Source organism: Lycium ferocissimum, chromosome 9 (assembly GCF_029784015.1).
Source record: "Lycium ferocissimum isolate CSIRO_LF1 chromosome 9, AGI_CSIRO_Lferr_CH_V1, whole genome shotgun sequence".
Taxonomy (NCBI): Eukaryota; Viridiplantae; Streptophyta; class Magnoliopsida; order Solanales; family Solanaceae; genus Lycium; species Lycium ferocissimum.
The window spans coordinates 16,691,087-16,705,519 of NC_081350.1; the positions used below are offsets into that span (position 1 = coordinate 16,691,087).

Genomic DNA, 14,433 nt, shown 5'->3' on the forward strand with positions numbered 1-14,433 from the left:
TATGCTAAGTCTGCCCATAAGGCAAACTTTAGTAATTCCTTAATAAGTGTATGCCGAATCCGGCATACATGCAATCCAAATCTTACCTTGTGATTTTTTTAATTTATTGTTACAACCCAACCTCATAATTTCGCGTGAACGCCGTACATCGAGTTTTAAAATTAAAGACCAAATAATATAAAAAGTATAATTTAAAGATCACAAATATGGCAAAAAAAACTTAAAAGTACTCCAAAAGAAGGGCAATCCGCGCAAAAAAATGCGTTGAAATCTTTACCCCGCAAGCGGCCCACTGACGCTGACGCTGATCATTCTCCGTTAAATTTAGGAAGTGGGATTTTGACATTTACCATATGTTTAGGATTTAGGATGAAAACCATGCATTAAGGACAAAAATCATTTTCTCTTAAATTAAACTTTGGTGCTAGTAGTAACTACAACCCCATAAACCCTAGTTTAAACCCTGAAGAGGTATGGATAGAGAAGATGGGCGAAAAGCGAATCAACTGAGACCATTGGCTTGCACTCGTAACCTTCTTAATCGTCCTCATGGCTCTGCTAGTTGGTCTCAAGGTACTTATTTCGTCTTTGAGTTCTACATACATTTTAAATATGGATTTCTTGTCGTAAATTTAACACTTTCCTTGTTAGCATTTTAGACCCACTTCGATAATTTTATACTTTCGTCTGCCAAATCTTTAAGTAGGGAGGTAGAATATCAGTATCAGGATGGTTAATTTGACCTCTAAGGTTAATTTACCACGCTTAAAGTGAGACACAGGAACGGGCTGGTCTAGGGCCCTCCAAGTGTGTTCACCCTAACACCCTCAGCAAAAAATTACACCGTATATATAAGGTATTTTTTATGTATGTATATATATAGATTTTGAATACCCTAAACACGAGAGAAGATGTTGGTTCAGTGGTTTAGGGGTTCAAAATTTACCATGAGGTTCCAAGTTCAAATCCTAGGCACTACATTTTTATATTTCCAACCCCCTCGGTGAAAATCCTGGATCCGCCATTGGACATAGGGAGTGAAAAAGAAATTCTATTGGTGTTACAGAGGGTGTGTTTGGTATGAAGGAAAATGTTTTTCCATGGAAAATAAGTGTACTTACTTATTTTCTTGTGTTTGGTATGTGAACAAAAAAAATATTATCCTAAAAGCATTTGTATATAATCTCTCAGGGTTACTATATTACTCTTGTGTTGTTGGAGTTGCCTTTAGTTGTTTCATTCAATGTTAGATTTCTTAGATTTCTTGAGATGGGTTTATTCTACTTGTATAGGGGAGACAAAAGTTCTTGCCGCTGTTTATGGACCAAAGGCTGGAACAAAGAAGAACGAGAACCCAGAAAAGGCATGTTTTGAAGTCATTTGGAAGCCAAAAACGGGGCAGAGTGGTGAGTTTCCTAAAATGCATTTCCTTATTTCTAAACTGACGGGTATATCAAATATTATCCAGAAAGGTTACTTTTGTATTATCTCTTAATTGCTTAAAATACAGAGCCAAGGTTACTTCAAATGCTTGACGCTACTTCTATTGAATTTTCTAAGTTGGCCCACTTTCTTGTTACTAATTGATGAAAAGGGAAATTACATTCACATATTGCTTGGTGTTCCTCTCTTATGTTGCATTATAAGTCTGGTATTGGTTTTACAAACCTCCTCGGCATTTGGATTGTATTAATGGGGCATAGAAGTTTCTCCTTTTGTAATCTCAATCACTTTGTGTTTAGGTAAAGCGGAGAAGGAGTATGAGATGATTTTGAAGAGGACCGTGCAAAGCATTTGTGTTTTGAATGTTCATCCAAATACCACCACGTCAATTATCATTCAGGTGAGACAGTCTAAAAGTAAAGAGGAACTTCATTTCATGGCATTTGTGAACCTTAGCTGCAGCAATTAAGATGATTACCAGTCGGTTTTGCCAACTATTTAATTGTTAGATATTTGTATGTCAGTAGAAATGTAAAGAACTTCTATTGTAAGACAACCTAAACTGTTAAACACTGGAATTAAACTTGTACAAATGGAGCGAGATGAATAGTGAGTATTCAGATAGCCGACTCCAACTACTTAGGGATTGTTGTTGTTGTAGTATGTATGGGGTATAGGTCTTCATTCTGGTGGTGGATGAGTTGTTAGCTTTGTACCGTAGCTGTAATCTGGACGGAGAACTTGAATTTGTTCTTGAAGGAAAAACTATTAACACTCCGACTTACAGCTCTTACATGTTTACGAACACTATAGTTCTTGAAGGAAGTCGGAAGGCAATAAACTTTCTAAAGAAGTACTGAAATTTTGGACATTTTTTTTTTTTGATAAGGTAAATATTTCCGTTGCGAGAAACAAATCCGCGTATACAAGCAATATACCAAAAAGTAGAGACCCTACAATAAGACATGGTTCTTGGCAAAAGTTACCTATATACAAACCAGAAACTCAAGCTGTGCCAAAAGGAAACTAGTATGTGATTCGAAGAGCATAGTACAATGCATATTAGGAGGATATGGCACTTAGTTATGAAGACATAATGACCTAGATGGCAATGATTATGGATCTAGAGCCCAAGTGTGTTTAAGCGGCACTCGCTTTTGAAGTGCACGCCTAAATACCAAAAAATTAAAATATTTAATTGCGTATATAATCAAAATCTCACTAAGAATAACATATTAGCAAATATTTCAATTCAAAAATTAAAGGTGTATATATACTAAAAGTCTAGAACTTGAATAAGTCAATGACTCAATAATTCATTGTTGGTTCAAAAATTAAAGCAATAGTTGTCTATTCAAATTCAAGATCTTCAAGATTTCCAAGTTCTTGATATCCAAGACTACATTATATTTCCTCACTTCCCCTCGGTGAAAATCTCGATCCGCCATTGGACATCAATTAAGCACCGAGAAAGAAGCTATATGCAGAGGGTGTGTTTGCCCTTGTTATGAACTCAAAAACCGTTTTTCCTCAACTCAGGAAAACAAGGATCACATCCCTCATATACTAGTTCCTTCTTCATTTTGGGGGATCCACAATTCATTTGCTTCGTCAATATTATCCAAAAATCGATCAATGGTATATAACATCATAACGACGCCTCAATGTTCTATTGTACTTTTTTGTTGATTAACACACGCCTCGGTATTCACTTAATGTTAGATTGTCGAGACGCGATAGTTCAAGATTTCTTTTTTTGGTATGAATCGCGCATAAGTTGTAGAAACTAATTAGTAGATACTAATAATAATGTATTTAGAAATTAGAATATAATAAATCTTCTTCTCTGTTTAAACACGCTCCAATTTCTCTCGCATCCGGATGCGCTACAAGTTAAACTTAATACTCTTATGGCATGTTTTGGGGTATGATTGGAAGCCAATTCAACAGGGCAAAAAAATTAAAGGTTTAATAATTATAAATAAGTCAAATAACTTAAATAAAGCTATAAAAATAACTAAATCAACCCAAGGATGTTTTGTCTCTGTTTCTTATAGACGAGGCATACCAAAAGTCCCCATTGCATGTTTATACATAAAGCTTTTGAGAGCATCTTGTGTTCCATTAGGGACCATCTTACCAACACATTCAAGGTAACCTTACATTCACAAGTCTTATTTTGATAATTAGTGTAAAACATTCCGGGTTCATATATGGCCTGCATGCAAAGGTATAAGTTGGTCCGTCCACCGCCGATTGATTTCGAAAACTTTCTCGTATTGCTTCCGATCACCATGAAAACCCTTTTCAATAGCTTCTTTGGCTCTATCCATTCTCAATATAGCCCACTTTGTTTTTTCCATCCACCAAGCGGCGCTACTATCAAAGGAGAACCAACTTTAAGTGCCCTAACAACATCATTCCAAAAAGATGTAGAAGTAAGATGTCTGACAACTTCTTTTCCCAAAAGTTCCTTTGAAATCTAGTTTCTGTCCATCCAGAAGATCATAGTTCTCAAGTTTTCTTTTGCATGTAAAAAGATTGCAAAGTTAAGAAGGTAGGAAATCTTGTCTTAGCCGGTTTCACCAAATTTCTTTGTTTTGTATATCTTCTCATCATGTTCAACAACAATGGCCTCATTGCTATGTAAGAATGTATCTTAATGCCTTAGAAAATTTAAAGGAATATTTTAGTATGTAAGCTAAGTAATAAGTAATAAGCAATAAGCATATAGTATAAGATAAAGAAAGTTAGAGCTATTTTTTTTCACCTGAAGCATACGGGTTTATTTTGAAGATGTCACCAAACATCAAATTGATACAATGTGCAGCACAGGAGTCCAATAAATGTGAGTACACACCCATTATCATGTCACCGGCTTTAACATTCTCGTTATCGGTAACAACTTGTATAACTTTTTGTAGGTCCATTTGCTTAATAGTCTTCTCAAACAAGTTGAACATCTTGGTGGAATTTGTAGATTCATCACTAGCATCGACTACCCAAGAAACACACTACCTAATGGAGAATTGACCAAAATATTGATGATCATTTTTCCATTTCGTGGAAACTTGTCCATCATAATTGAACACCCAAACTCTGTCCATTTCAATTTATGTTCCTCAATAATCTCATCTATCTTCTCCACCTCTTTTTTTAGATGAGTAACTCTAATTTCGTGATAGGTAGGAGGTTTCATTCCTGGGCCATATTGTCCTATGGCCTCAATGTATTTATCAAAACTTTTGTGATTTACACAATTAAAAGGGAGCCCTTTCATATACCCATACTGCAAAAGCATTTACAGCGCGATCTCTTAGCAACTTCTTGGATGCATCAGACGCTGCCGTGCTACTGCTTTTCCCTTTGATGTTTGCGGGTAATAAAGATTCATGGGACCTTTCACATTGGCAGTCCGTGCCGTGGATGATGCATTGGATGACATTTTTTGAGTTTTTGAGGGAGGAGATCATTTCATCATCTTCATCAGAGAGATTAGCCAAGGATGGTTGGTGCAACATTTGAGTTTTTAACAACTGTTTACTTTCAACATACTTTTTTACTTCTTCCCTAATTTCAGGCGGACAAATTCCACATTTTTTTTAAAAACCCTGCTCGCCTGCCATTTCTGCTCGCCTCGCCTTGGCGCCATTAGCGCCTTTCTCGCCATTGGCGCGCCTTTTGAAGGTCTTCTCGCCATGGCCATGAAAGGCGCAGAAGCCTCGCCACGCCACGCCTCTCGCCAAAGGCGACAAGGCGCTCGCCTTTAACAACACTGCTAGAGCCCAAGCATGGAGTAGGAATTTTAAAAATCTATGTTTACATAGATGGTATGGATTTTATTTCATGTTCATTTCTCTGTCTTTTCACTTTGTTTCGTTATTTACTCAATTAAGCATGAAAGCTGAAGCACACGTCATAGCTACTTCATTTTGGGGGCTAAAAAGTATTCACATCAGTATACTATGATATTAGAGTGCAGTGTATGCATTGATGAACATTACATTTATGCCTATCTAAGACAGTTGGGTTGGTTAAACTAGGTTTCTGACATAAAAGTAGTTTTGGCCTTTGGGGAATTTCTATGCATTGTCATTTTGTTAGTATTCTTTTATATATATTTGTTTTGATCATAATGATAGCTCCAACCGAACTTAAGTCCAACCGAACTTAAGTAGTTAAGTTTTGATGCAGGTTGTCAACGATGATGGAGCTGTATCCTTAGTTATTGAACTCCTTCTCTTGCTACAATTTAGACGATCTACACCTTGGTATCTGAGAGTGCTCAGGGATAACGGGAAGAGAGCTCTCATCAATTTGAATAAACGATTAAACCATCAAATTACTAAAGGAATGAGCATATTGTTGATTTATCGTAGATGATTACTTACAAACATTTTGCTGTCCTAAATGCCTTGGATTAGGTGCTTCTTGATGATCTACACCTGTGAATTTACTTCGGTTGCGTTTCGAATTGTAATTAATCTTTGATTTTGATCATCCCTTGTTTGGTTCCTCTTGATTTTCAGAATTTACTTTTCAGTTTCTTAATACTGCTCCAAGAATCTAGCTTCACATTAGAATGCTGACTATATTTTCAAGAGTCATCATTTTTAAGACAATTGGTGTGTATAGTTTTAAGGAAATGGATCTTGGGCCTAGTTCAACCCCAAAAGTTAGCTCATAAGGCGAGGATTGTTCAAGACCATATAAAAGATATCAAATCCACGTCCCACAACTGATGTGGAACAATTTAACCCCCTTTCCTCCCACACATCTGGTCCTGCCAACTTAAGTGTGGACAACATAATATGGGGACCCAACATCGGGTTAACCATGAACTAGGACAAGTTTGATTTTGAAACCATGTTGAAGAAATGGACATTGAGACTAATTCAATCTCAAAAGCTAGCTCATGAGGTCATAATTGCTCAAGACCATATGAAGTGCACATCCCAAAGCCAATGTGGGACAACTTAACATAGTTTATTGATATTGTAAGGCACTCGAGAGTAGGGGTAGCGAGAGGACAGAGTATGCCTACCCTCCAGAAGTCGTAACTCTCTTTAAGGTTTCATTTTTTGCTTTTGTAATATCTACTATGTTGAAATTTTTAGGAACTACTTCCAGTTAGGAGAATATTATGTGACCATGAGAAAACCATTTTGAAGAAACTAATCAAACTAACCAATCTTTTTTTTAAGGGAACCGCCGCTATCTCATCTATCATGAGATTGAATTCTGCAAATTACTGATGTTAAGATAATTCTTCAACCTTGATTTGCTCGTTAGTCAAGAAACTTCCTTGACTGCATTTTTCCTAAGCTTCTTCCATGTGCCATAAATGCATTATGTGCTGCCCTTGTGGATGCTGGAATTCCTTTGAAGCACCTTGCTGGTACTAATCTTCCACGTGCTATATTGCGATGAAGTATCATTATTTAATGATTTACTTAATGCATTTATATGAGGAAAGATGAAATGATGGAGGGTTATTTTTTTCTGTAGTTGCAATATGTTGTTGTCTAGCAGAGAGTGGACATATTCTACTGGACCCTAGCAAGATAGAAGAGCAGGTTGTTTTCGTTTAGTCTTTTATGTAATTCAGTAAGCTTTTTTGGCATTCTTAACTATCTTGTACTCATGCAATAATTCTGTTGTATAATTTGCTTACGTTATGATAACAGAAAATGAAGGCGTTTGTGTATCTGGTTTTCCCGAACTCAACATTATCTGTGCTTCCTGAAGAATCATTGAAAGTGAGAGGTGAACTCATGGAACATGGGCTTATAACATCTTTTACGCATGGTGTAATGTCGGGTAAGTGATCTATGTACTTACATTCCTAATGTCATTATGACAATATCTCGTAGAAATTCCTTTAACTGCTGAGATTGTTATAACATCAAAGTTGTACCAGTATGGAACAGCTGATGTTTCACAATTGCTCTTAATTTTGTGGTTCAATCTAGATACAAAAGAAGTTTGGGAGGTCGCAATCTGGATGCATTTGAAATGATGATATGTTGTAGCTCATTATCATCATGACACTCTAGTGATACCATTAGTGTTTTTCTTGTCTTGTTTGCCAAGGGAATTTGTTCTTTTCTTTTTACAGGTTTAAATAGAAATACTGGCTTAGATACCTCAGGTTTTGGCAAACCTCCTAACTTTTCTATCTTTTATACCCTTGTTTGAAACAATGAAACAAACATGTTACTTGATATTTTGTGTTTGATCCTAGTTTGCCACATAATGTTTAATTTTTCTAAAAAGAATTTCACTATGGGGATATCAACATGCACTGCTTATCCTTCTCCTCAGCTTCTGTGTAAAGCTAAAACACTTTTAACGCCAAAAAGGTTAGCTTTTATGTTGAACAGGAAAGTAACTTTTATTAATGAAGCACCAAGAAGGTACTTGTCAAATTACATGCAAAATATTGCAAACAAAGTTTTGTTTGAACTTTGCGTTTTCTTTAACAAAAATTATAAGTTTTACTACTTGCTTTCACTAAGTTGTACTTGCAATAAAGCAATTCAATTTTGGAGAAAATAGGATAAGGTTTAGTTGTAAGAGCCATAGATGTCTATACTGTCCAGCAGGAGTTTAGTCCAAGTAGAAGACTCACCTGAAACAGAACACCACTGTCACTCCAGTTTTATTTTGGAGGGTTGTCGTTTCCGTAAGTGTTGAAAGCATAAAGCATAAACATAAAAATATGTAAGTCGAAAATATAAGAATTTGAGTTACATAGATTGAAGGATGTCTAGTGGTCTATGGGGTAGGAATAAATATCATGGGAGACCAGTGTTCGAATTAAGCAAGACAGATGGGTGATTTCTTTCCATCTGAAAAGCAACATAAGATCTGTTAAATTTGAATGTGGTAGACGTATGTTGCTTCCCCTTAACCTCCTCTTGAATTTGTCGCCCTCCCTGCCATCTGACTCTCCATTTTCACATTGCATGGTATCTGGATTAGAGTTAAAACCAATCACTTTCAATGTTATATAGGCATTTCGGAGCCTCATCCCTTTTCGGCTTTTTTAATGTAAGATGATAGTTGTAATAAGTATGAGAATGTGGGACCGTTGTAACCTTCGGCCTACAGTTGCTAGCAGTTTTCTCTTGCAGCAATTGGACATCATTTTTGATAAAGTAGATACTTTAGTGGGAATTCATGTTGGCTTTTGTTCCTTAAAGAGTCTTTTGCTTTGGTTATCTTTACTATTTTTACTGTATGTACTTTCTTTCTTCAATATTTTCATTATGGCTTTTGACTCTTGCATTTCTTTCAAACCTGTTCTAGAAAACAATTTTCTTGAGCCAAGGGTCTATCAGAAACAGCCCCTCTACCCCACAAAGGTAGGGGTAAGGTGTACGTACACCCCACCCTCTCCAGACCCCACTTGTGTGACATTACTGGGTATGTTGTTGTTGTTGTGGTGTTGTTTTATTTCTTGATAGTGATTTGTTTTCTGTATTCAGTTGATGACTACATTCGGTGTTTGGAGCGAGGACGTGCTGCCACTTCAAAGTTGTCGGATTTTCTCAGGAGAAGCTTGCAATCACAAGTCCAAAGTGACTTATCCAAGTTGGGTTAACTTTTCCAGGGTCAGCAAGACCGAGAATCTCACCGACTGGCAAGTCAATTGATTCGTTTGTGTTGGATCTTTGCTGGCAAAATTTGAACGTGGAAGGTGTCCTCATTGTTGTAAATTTTGATATCATCTTGATGGCTTTGGAAACTAATCGAAATAGCTTAGGTGTGGTTTTCCATGGAATGTCAGTGTAGCATATTCCCCTTTCACTTCACAGAAAACACATCATGGGGAAATGAAGGTAGGAAACTGTTGGTTCGGCTTGATGCTAATGACAGCAGTAAAAAATTGACTGAGTATTAGTTTGCATTACGGCTTCATTTAATACTGTGTCCCAGAAACTGGTTATATTTGATGCTCTTTTTAGGAGTAAAATGTTTTAAGGAATAATTCCGGAGACTTCCCCTCAGATTTGGCTTCACAACACTGTGTTCTATTGTCGTATGACAATTTTTTAACTCTACCTATTGGCATTTCTAAAAGTTTTAATATGATAAATTTTCCCTTTGTAATATACACTTTTCTGAGAATTCCTTTAGAGTATATTTGAAAGGATTGTTAATTCCTACTAGAATCCTACATATGTTCTCTACCTAATAGGGTCTACTTGGCTCTCCAAGCCATTACCTTTAAGAAAAAGGGTGATTTAGAGGTGATATACTAGAACGGACTGGGGGTAAGGTTTGCGTACGCTTAACCCTCCCCAGACTCCACACCGTGGGATCCAACTGGGTATGTTGTTGTTGTATACTAGAACGGACTGGAAATGATGGTCTTGAATTTTGGCCCCGTTTGTACAACTTCAAGTTTAGCAAGTCTTGTCCAATTACCTATACTTTTGACTTTTGACATTGAATCTTTGCCCCTAGGCAAGCGGGGATAAAGTTTAAGATCACCCGTTTTCAAGGTCATTGGGTGTAATTTCTTGGTTTAGAGAAGCTTTACCGATTTATTGCAACAATTATGTTAGAAGCTTTACTGGTTTATTATAGTAACAATTATGTCACAACAATAACACATTTATTCTCAGATATTCCAGTCCTGAACAAGAGATTTGCATTTTCCATGAATGTGAAGGCCTGTTTGAGCCTTTCGGATTTGAAGGTTCATAGAAGTGCTCATGCTCGGATTATTAAAGCTAATAGGGAACCTGCGAATTGATGATTGGCCGATGACAAACCTTTCTAATCTTTATTATTACAAAAAGTAAGAACCTCAAAATTAAAAAGTTAAAAGAGCTGAATATCGTTGTAAATAGTTTTAGGAAAAATGAGTCACCCAAGTGTGTCTGAAGGAATGTAATCTTTCAAAATAGTTACTAATATTTACAATAGTTGATTGCCTTTTCAAAGAAGAACAGAGAAACTGTTGAACTTGTGTTTGGTTGAAATTAAAGAACTTCTTGAAGAAGTTGAAAAATAAAAATAAAAAATGTAACAATATCCAGAAAATGGTGCATGAGTCACACGTTGTTTGATCCTAAAGCATGTGGACAAAGAATATACTCAATTTTCCATCAAAATTCGATGTGCCAATGGTACATTGGATTTGGGCAATAACATTTTCTTTCAATGAATAATAATGAAGTGACAAAATCATTTTTGCCTTTGATTTCTTTGCCATGTCGTAAAATATGATTATATAGTTGGAGACCAATTATTATGATTATCAAGAGAGTGCAAAGAATAAGATAAAGTATTCAGGTTATTCAACCATTAGTAAAGCGAGCACTATATATAAAATCAAATCTCAGATACTCTTCTCGGTCATATAATGTCAGTCAGATACATTAGACCCGGATCAATATCTCTACAACTTATAAGAATAAACAGTCAGGTTATACTCATGAGATATATGATATATATTGATTTTGTCTTTCCCTTCCCATCGTGATTAGAAATATTTCATGGAAGAACATTTTCAAAGCAAGGATTCAAGAAAAAGGTTCAATATCTTTCTATTGGAGCTTCCTTCGTACCTTTTATCAAACATAATGATGCGAATCGAGCTTTTTTGCTTAGCCATATTCTTAGAAATATTATAATTAACTTTCGGTTTTATAAATTAATAGTCAAAGTATTAAATTAAAGAATCAGAAATATATGTTTGGATTAAAACACACTTTTTTTAGTAAACCCTTTCGGTTACCTTACTTGTTGTAATTGACTATTACAATACTATTCACCTCTCTGATTACAAATAAGTTTAGAATCAATTATAACATAAAGAGATAGATGTCAATGAATAATGTTAACAATCTATCAATATCACAGTTAACGGTATTATTTCTTCCGCCTCTCTCAATTACGGAATTATCAATATGTTAACATGTAGTACACAATAGATATACGTTATCAAATTAAATTACATCTAACTGTAAAGCGGATAATAATATAATAGAAAGCTTTAGCTTAAGCACGTGAAATTGAGAAATGACATATACTACTCCCTCCGTCTCAAAAAGATTGACACTTTTCGCTTTTCGAGAGTCAAACGAGTTGTTCTTTGATCGTAATTTTTTCATGTCTTTTAAATATTTTAAATAATTAATTATGGTGACTTATAGAACTTTTTATGTAGTTTCCAAATATGTAAATTTTATTTCGAAAGAATTAAAGATTCTATGTTCAAACATACGATCAAAATTAAGAAATTTGACTCTCGAAATACGATAAGTGCCAATATGGAGGGAGTATTATAAAGAAATATCGAGATTCATCATTTTTTTAACACAAGAATAATTTCTCTATATTGGAATTATTACTTCTAACAGAAATATCTTTGTCCATTAAATATAAAAGTAGTTAAGGAGGATAATTCCGCTATTTAATTAGAAGCAGAAACTAAATATTTCCAATACTAAATTTGAAGAAATAGTAGAATAGGAAAAACTTAACAATGAAACAATGTATTTTGCAGCTCTCCTATTCGGTTCCCCCCTCCGCAGCCCAAAGAAGTTGTCCTATTTATAGACATTCTCAAAAGATGTAAATGACTTTTTATCCCCTCTCTTAATTTGGCAAGTTGCATGTTCCAACACTCAATTGTCCAAGTTGATTTAAAATTGACTTATGATAGATGCAGTTTGCCTTCGATCTTGAAATGGTAAGTTCACTGCACCTCTTTCTCTAAATCGGCAAATTGCAATATCATGTTTCTACAAGTTTTCCTTTTAGTAGAAACCTGCTTGCTTTTAAGTGGGCTTGTGTACAATGTATAGGGCCTTTTCTTTTGGGATTCTTAAAAAAGATGTACCGCCAGACAAAATAGTTTCTTTGTTTTACGAAATGGATTGTCCTTAAAAATTTCGTTCAAAATTTTGTGTATGGAAAGCATGAAATATATGTATCCTGCCTTTAATTTTGCTCAAAATTTTGTGTATGAAATATGTATATCTCGCACAATAGAATTCTCACATAACGGTATGCAATATGTATATAACTATATAAATTTTGTACAGTACAAAGTTTATGTTAGCTTTTTGAAAATTTAATCGCAATAACATTGGATACAACTTTTATACAATGTTAACACAAATTTAATATTGTTTATGTACTTAGCATGTAGAAAATAAAATTCATCATTATTTAAGAAAAAAAAATCACAAGTTGTGAGATTCAATTTATGATTAGGGAGATTTGTTGGAAAAGGGAAAGGGATGACAAAGAGAAGAAATGGGACAAAATTAGGTCTATTCGGGAAAAAAAGGAAAGGGAAGGATTAGGGCGAGATTAAATCTTAGAGAACGAGGCAAAAGTTTGCAAGATTCTAGCTAAGTAGTTGTTTTTTTAATTATTTTTTTTATTTTTATTTTTGTTACCTTAAGGCAAACTCTTACATTTAAGCTTTTTCTAGCTAAGTAGTTGTTTTTTTAATTATTTTTTTTATTTTTATTTTTATTACCTCAAGGCAAACTCTACCTTAAGCTTTTGGCCCAGTCCCAAATTTTCTAAAATTCAACTATTCTTTTTGTATCTAAGATGATTCAGAGGCAAATAAGGCAAGTATAACCAGACGATTCATCCAAACTGTTGCAAATACCCACACATACGCTTCCATGTTGCAACATCCATGAAAGTACAAAAATTAAAGATAGCATTGCATGGAGCTTACCAATAAAAGCTCAAGACCATGGAAAGAATAGTAAGACCTTCGGAAGAAACCAAATGAAAGAAGGAAGTAGCTAGTTAGTTAAATGTAGAGTTTGCCGTATGCCTTCAAAACTCTGCCTTTGCAGGCAAAATTCTGCCTAAACGCATAGTTTCGCAGGCAAAACTCTGCCTTGCGAATCCAAGCTCTACCTTGCAATTTTTTTTTAAAATTTTAATTGAGCGGGAGTTCGTACCCGGAACCTACGAGTTTTAGAAGAAAGGAAAAAATTTAAAGACCAACAATTTGAGGGGCAAAAATTAAAGACCACCCCGAAATAAAGGCATTTCTGCGAAATGCCCAAATAGTTTTAACCCGCTATAGCCCAGAAAAAAATATTCCAGTCACTATAGCCTAATGCTAAAAAATATAGCGCCACTCCTTCACTTTGTTTCTGTACTTACCTCATCAATGGCTCCTCCTTGCTTCAACCTAAATCCTCACTTAAAAAAATCAAAATCACTATCACTATTAATATGATTCTATTTCAGATTCAAAAAAAGACAATCGTCGTCTCTCTCAATTTCATCTTTCTCGCTCTTAATCGGATTTCATTTTCTTTTTTTCTGTATGAAATTCATCAAAAATAAAAAGGAACACCTCACCAGCCTTCCACAACTCATTACCATAAAAATTGTCATTAAACTACCAACACCATTATAAAATGTATAAACATTATATAATAATGTATAAGAGATGTTTCTACATCAATGTACATTGCTATACAATACATATACACATTATAGGTAATGTATCTATACTGTATAAATCGTGTATACACGTTGTATAACGGTGTAGATACATATATCATGCACATTTATCTTACAAAAACACCATCCTACCGTCATTGCACCTCCATTTTAACACCTTAATCACCAAGCAAGAAAAAAAGAACAAGAATAAGATACAGAAGTCATCCAACAATTTGCTGTTGAACCTATTTCATTTCAGATATGAAAGCTCTTCCTCTTTGAGATGGGAGTTTATAAAACATTCGTTCGACCATTCTTATTATTCGAACTAAAGACCTTAATTTGAGTTGTAGCAAGAAGGAGAAAAAAAAAAAAAAAAAGAAACAAAGAAGAAAGAAACAAAGAAGAAAGAGAGAAATACACTACAAAAAAAGGATAATTTGCGAAGGTTGAAAGTTGCAATTTACGAAGGTTTTAACGTCTGCTAGTTGGTAGAAGAGGATAAAACCTCTGCGAATTGTAAGTTTTAACCTCCGTAAGTTATCC

The 14,433-nt window shown here is 34.9% G+C and overlaps 1 protein-coding gene across 1 annotated transcript; it reads left to right on the forward strand.

The window, feature by feature from the left end:
- Window positions 1-308: 308 nt before the first annotated feature.
- On the forward strand, window positions 309-9,470 carry LOC132029722 (exosome complex exonuclease RRP46 homolog). Its single transcript, XM_059419057.1, has 8 exons — window positions 309-573; window positions 1,293-1,406; window positions 1,743-1,843; window positions 5,638-5,658; window positions 6,769-6,841; window positions 6,952-7,019; window positions 7,131-7,263; window positions 8,934-9,470. The coding sequence occupies exons 1-8, from the start codon at window positions 474-476 to the stop codon at window positions 9,047-9,049; spliced, it is 726 nt and encodes a 241-aa protein (XP_059275040.1). The 5' UTR covers window positions 309-473; the 3' UTR covers window positions 9,050-9,470.
- The last annotated feature ends 4,963 nt before the right edge of the window (window positions 9,471-14,433 follow it).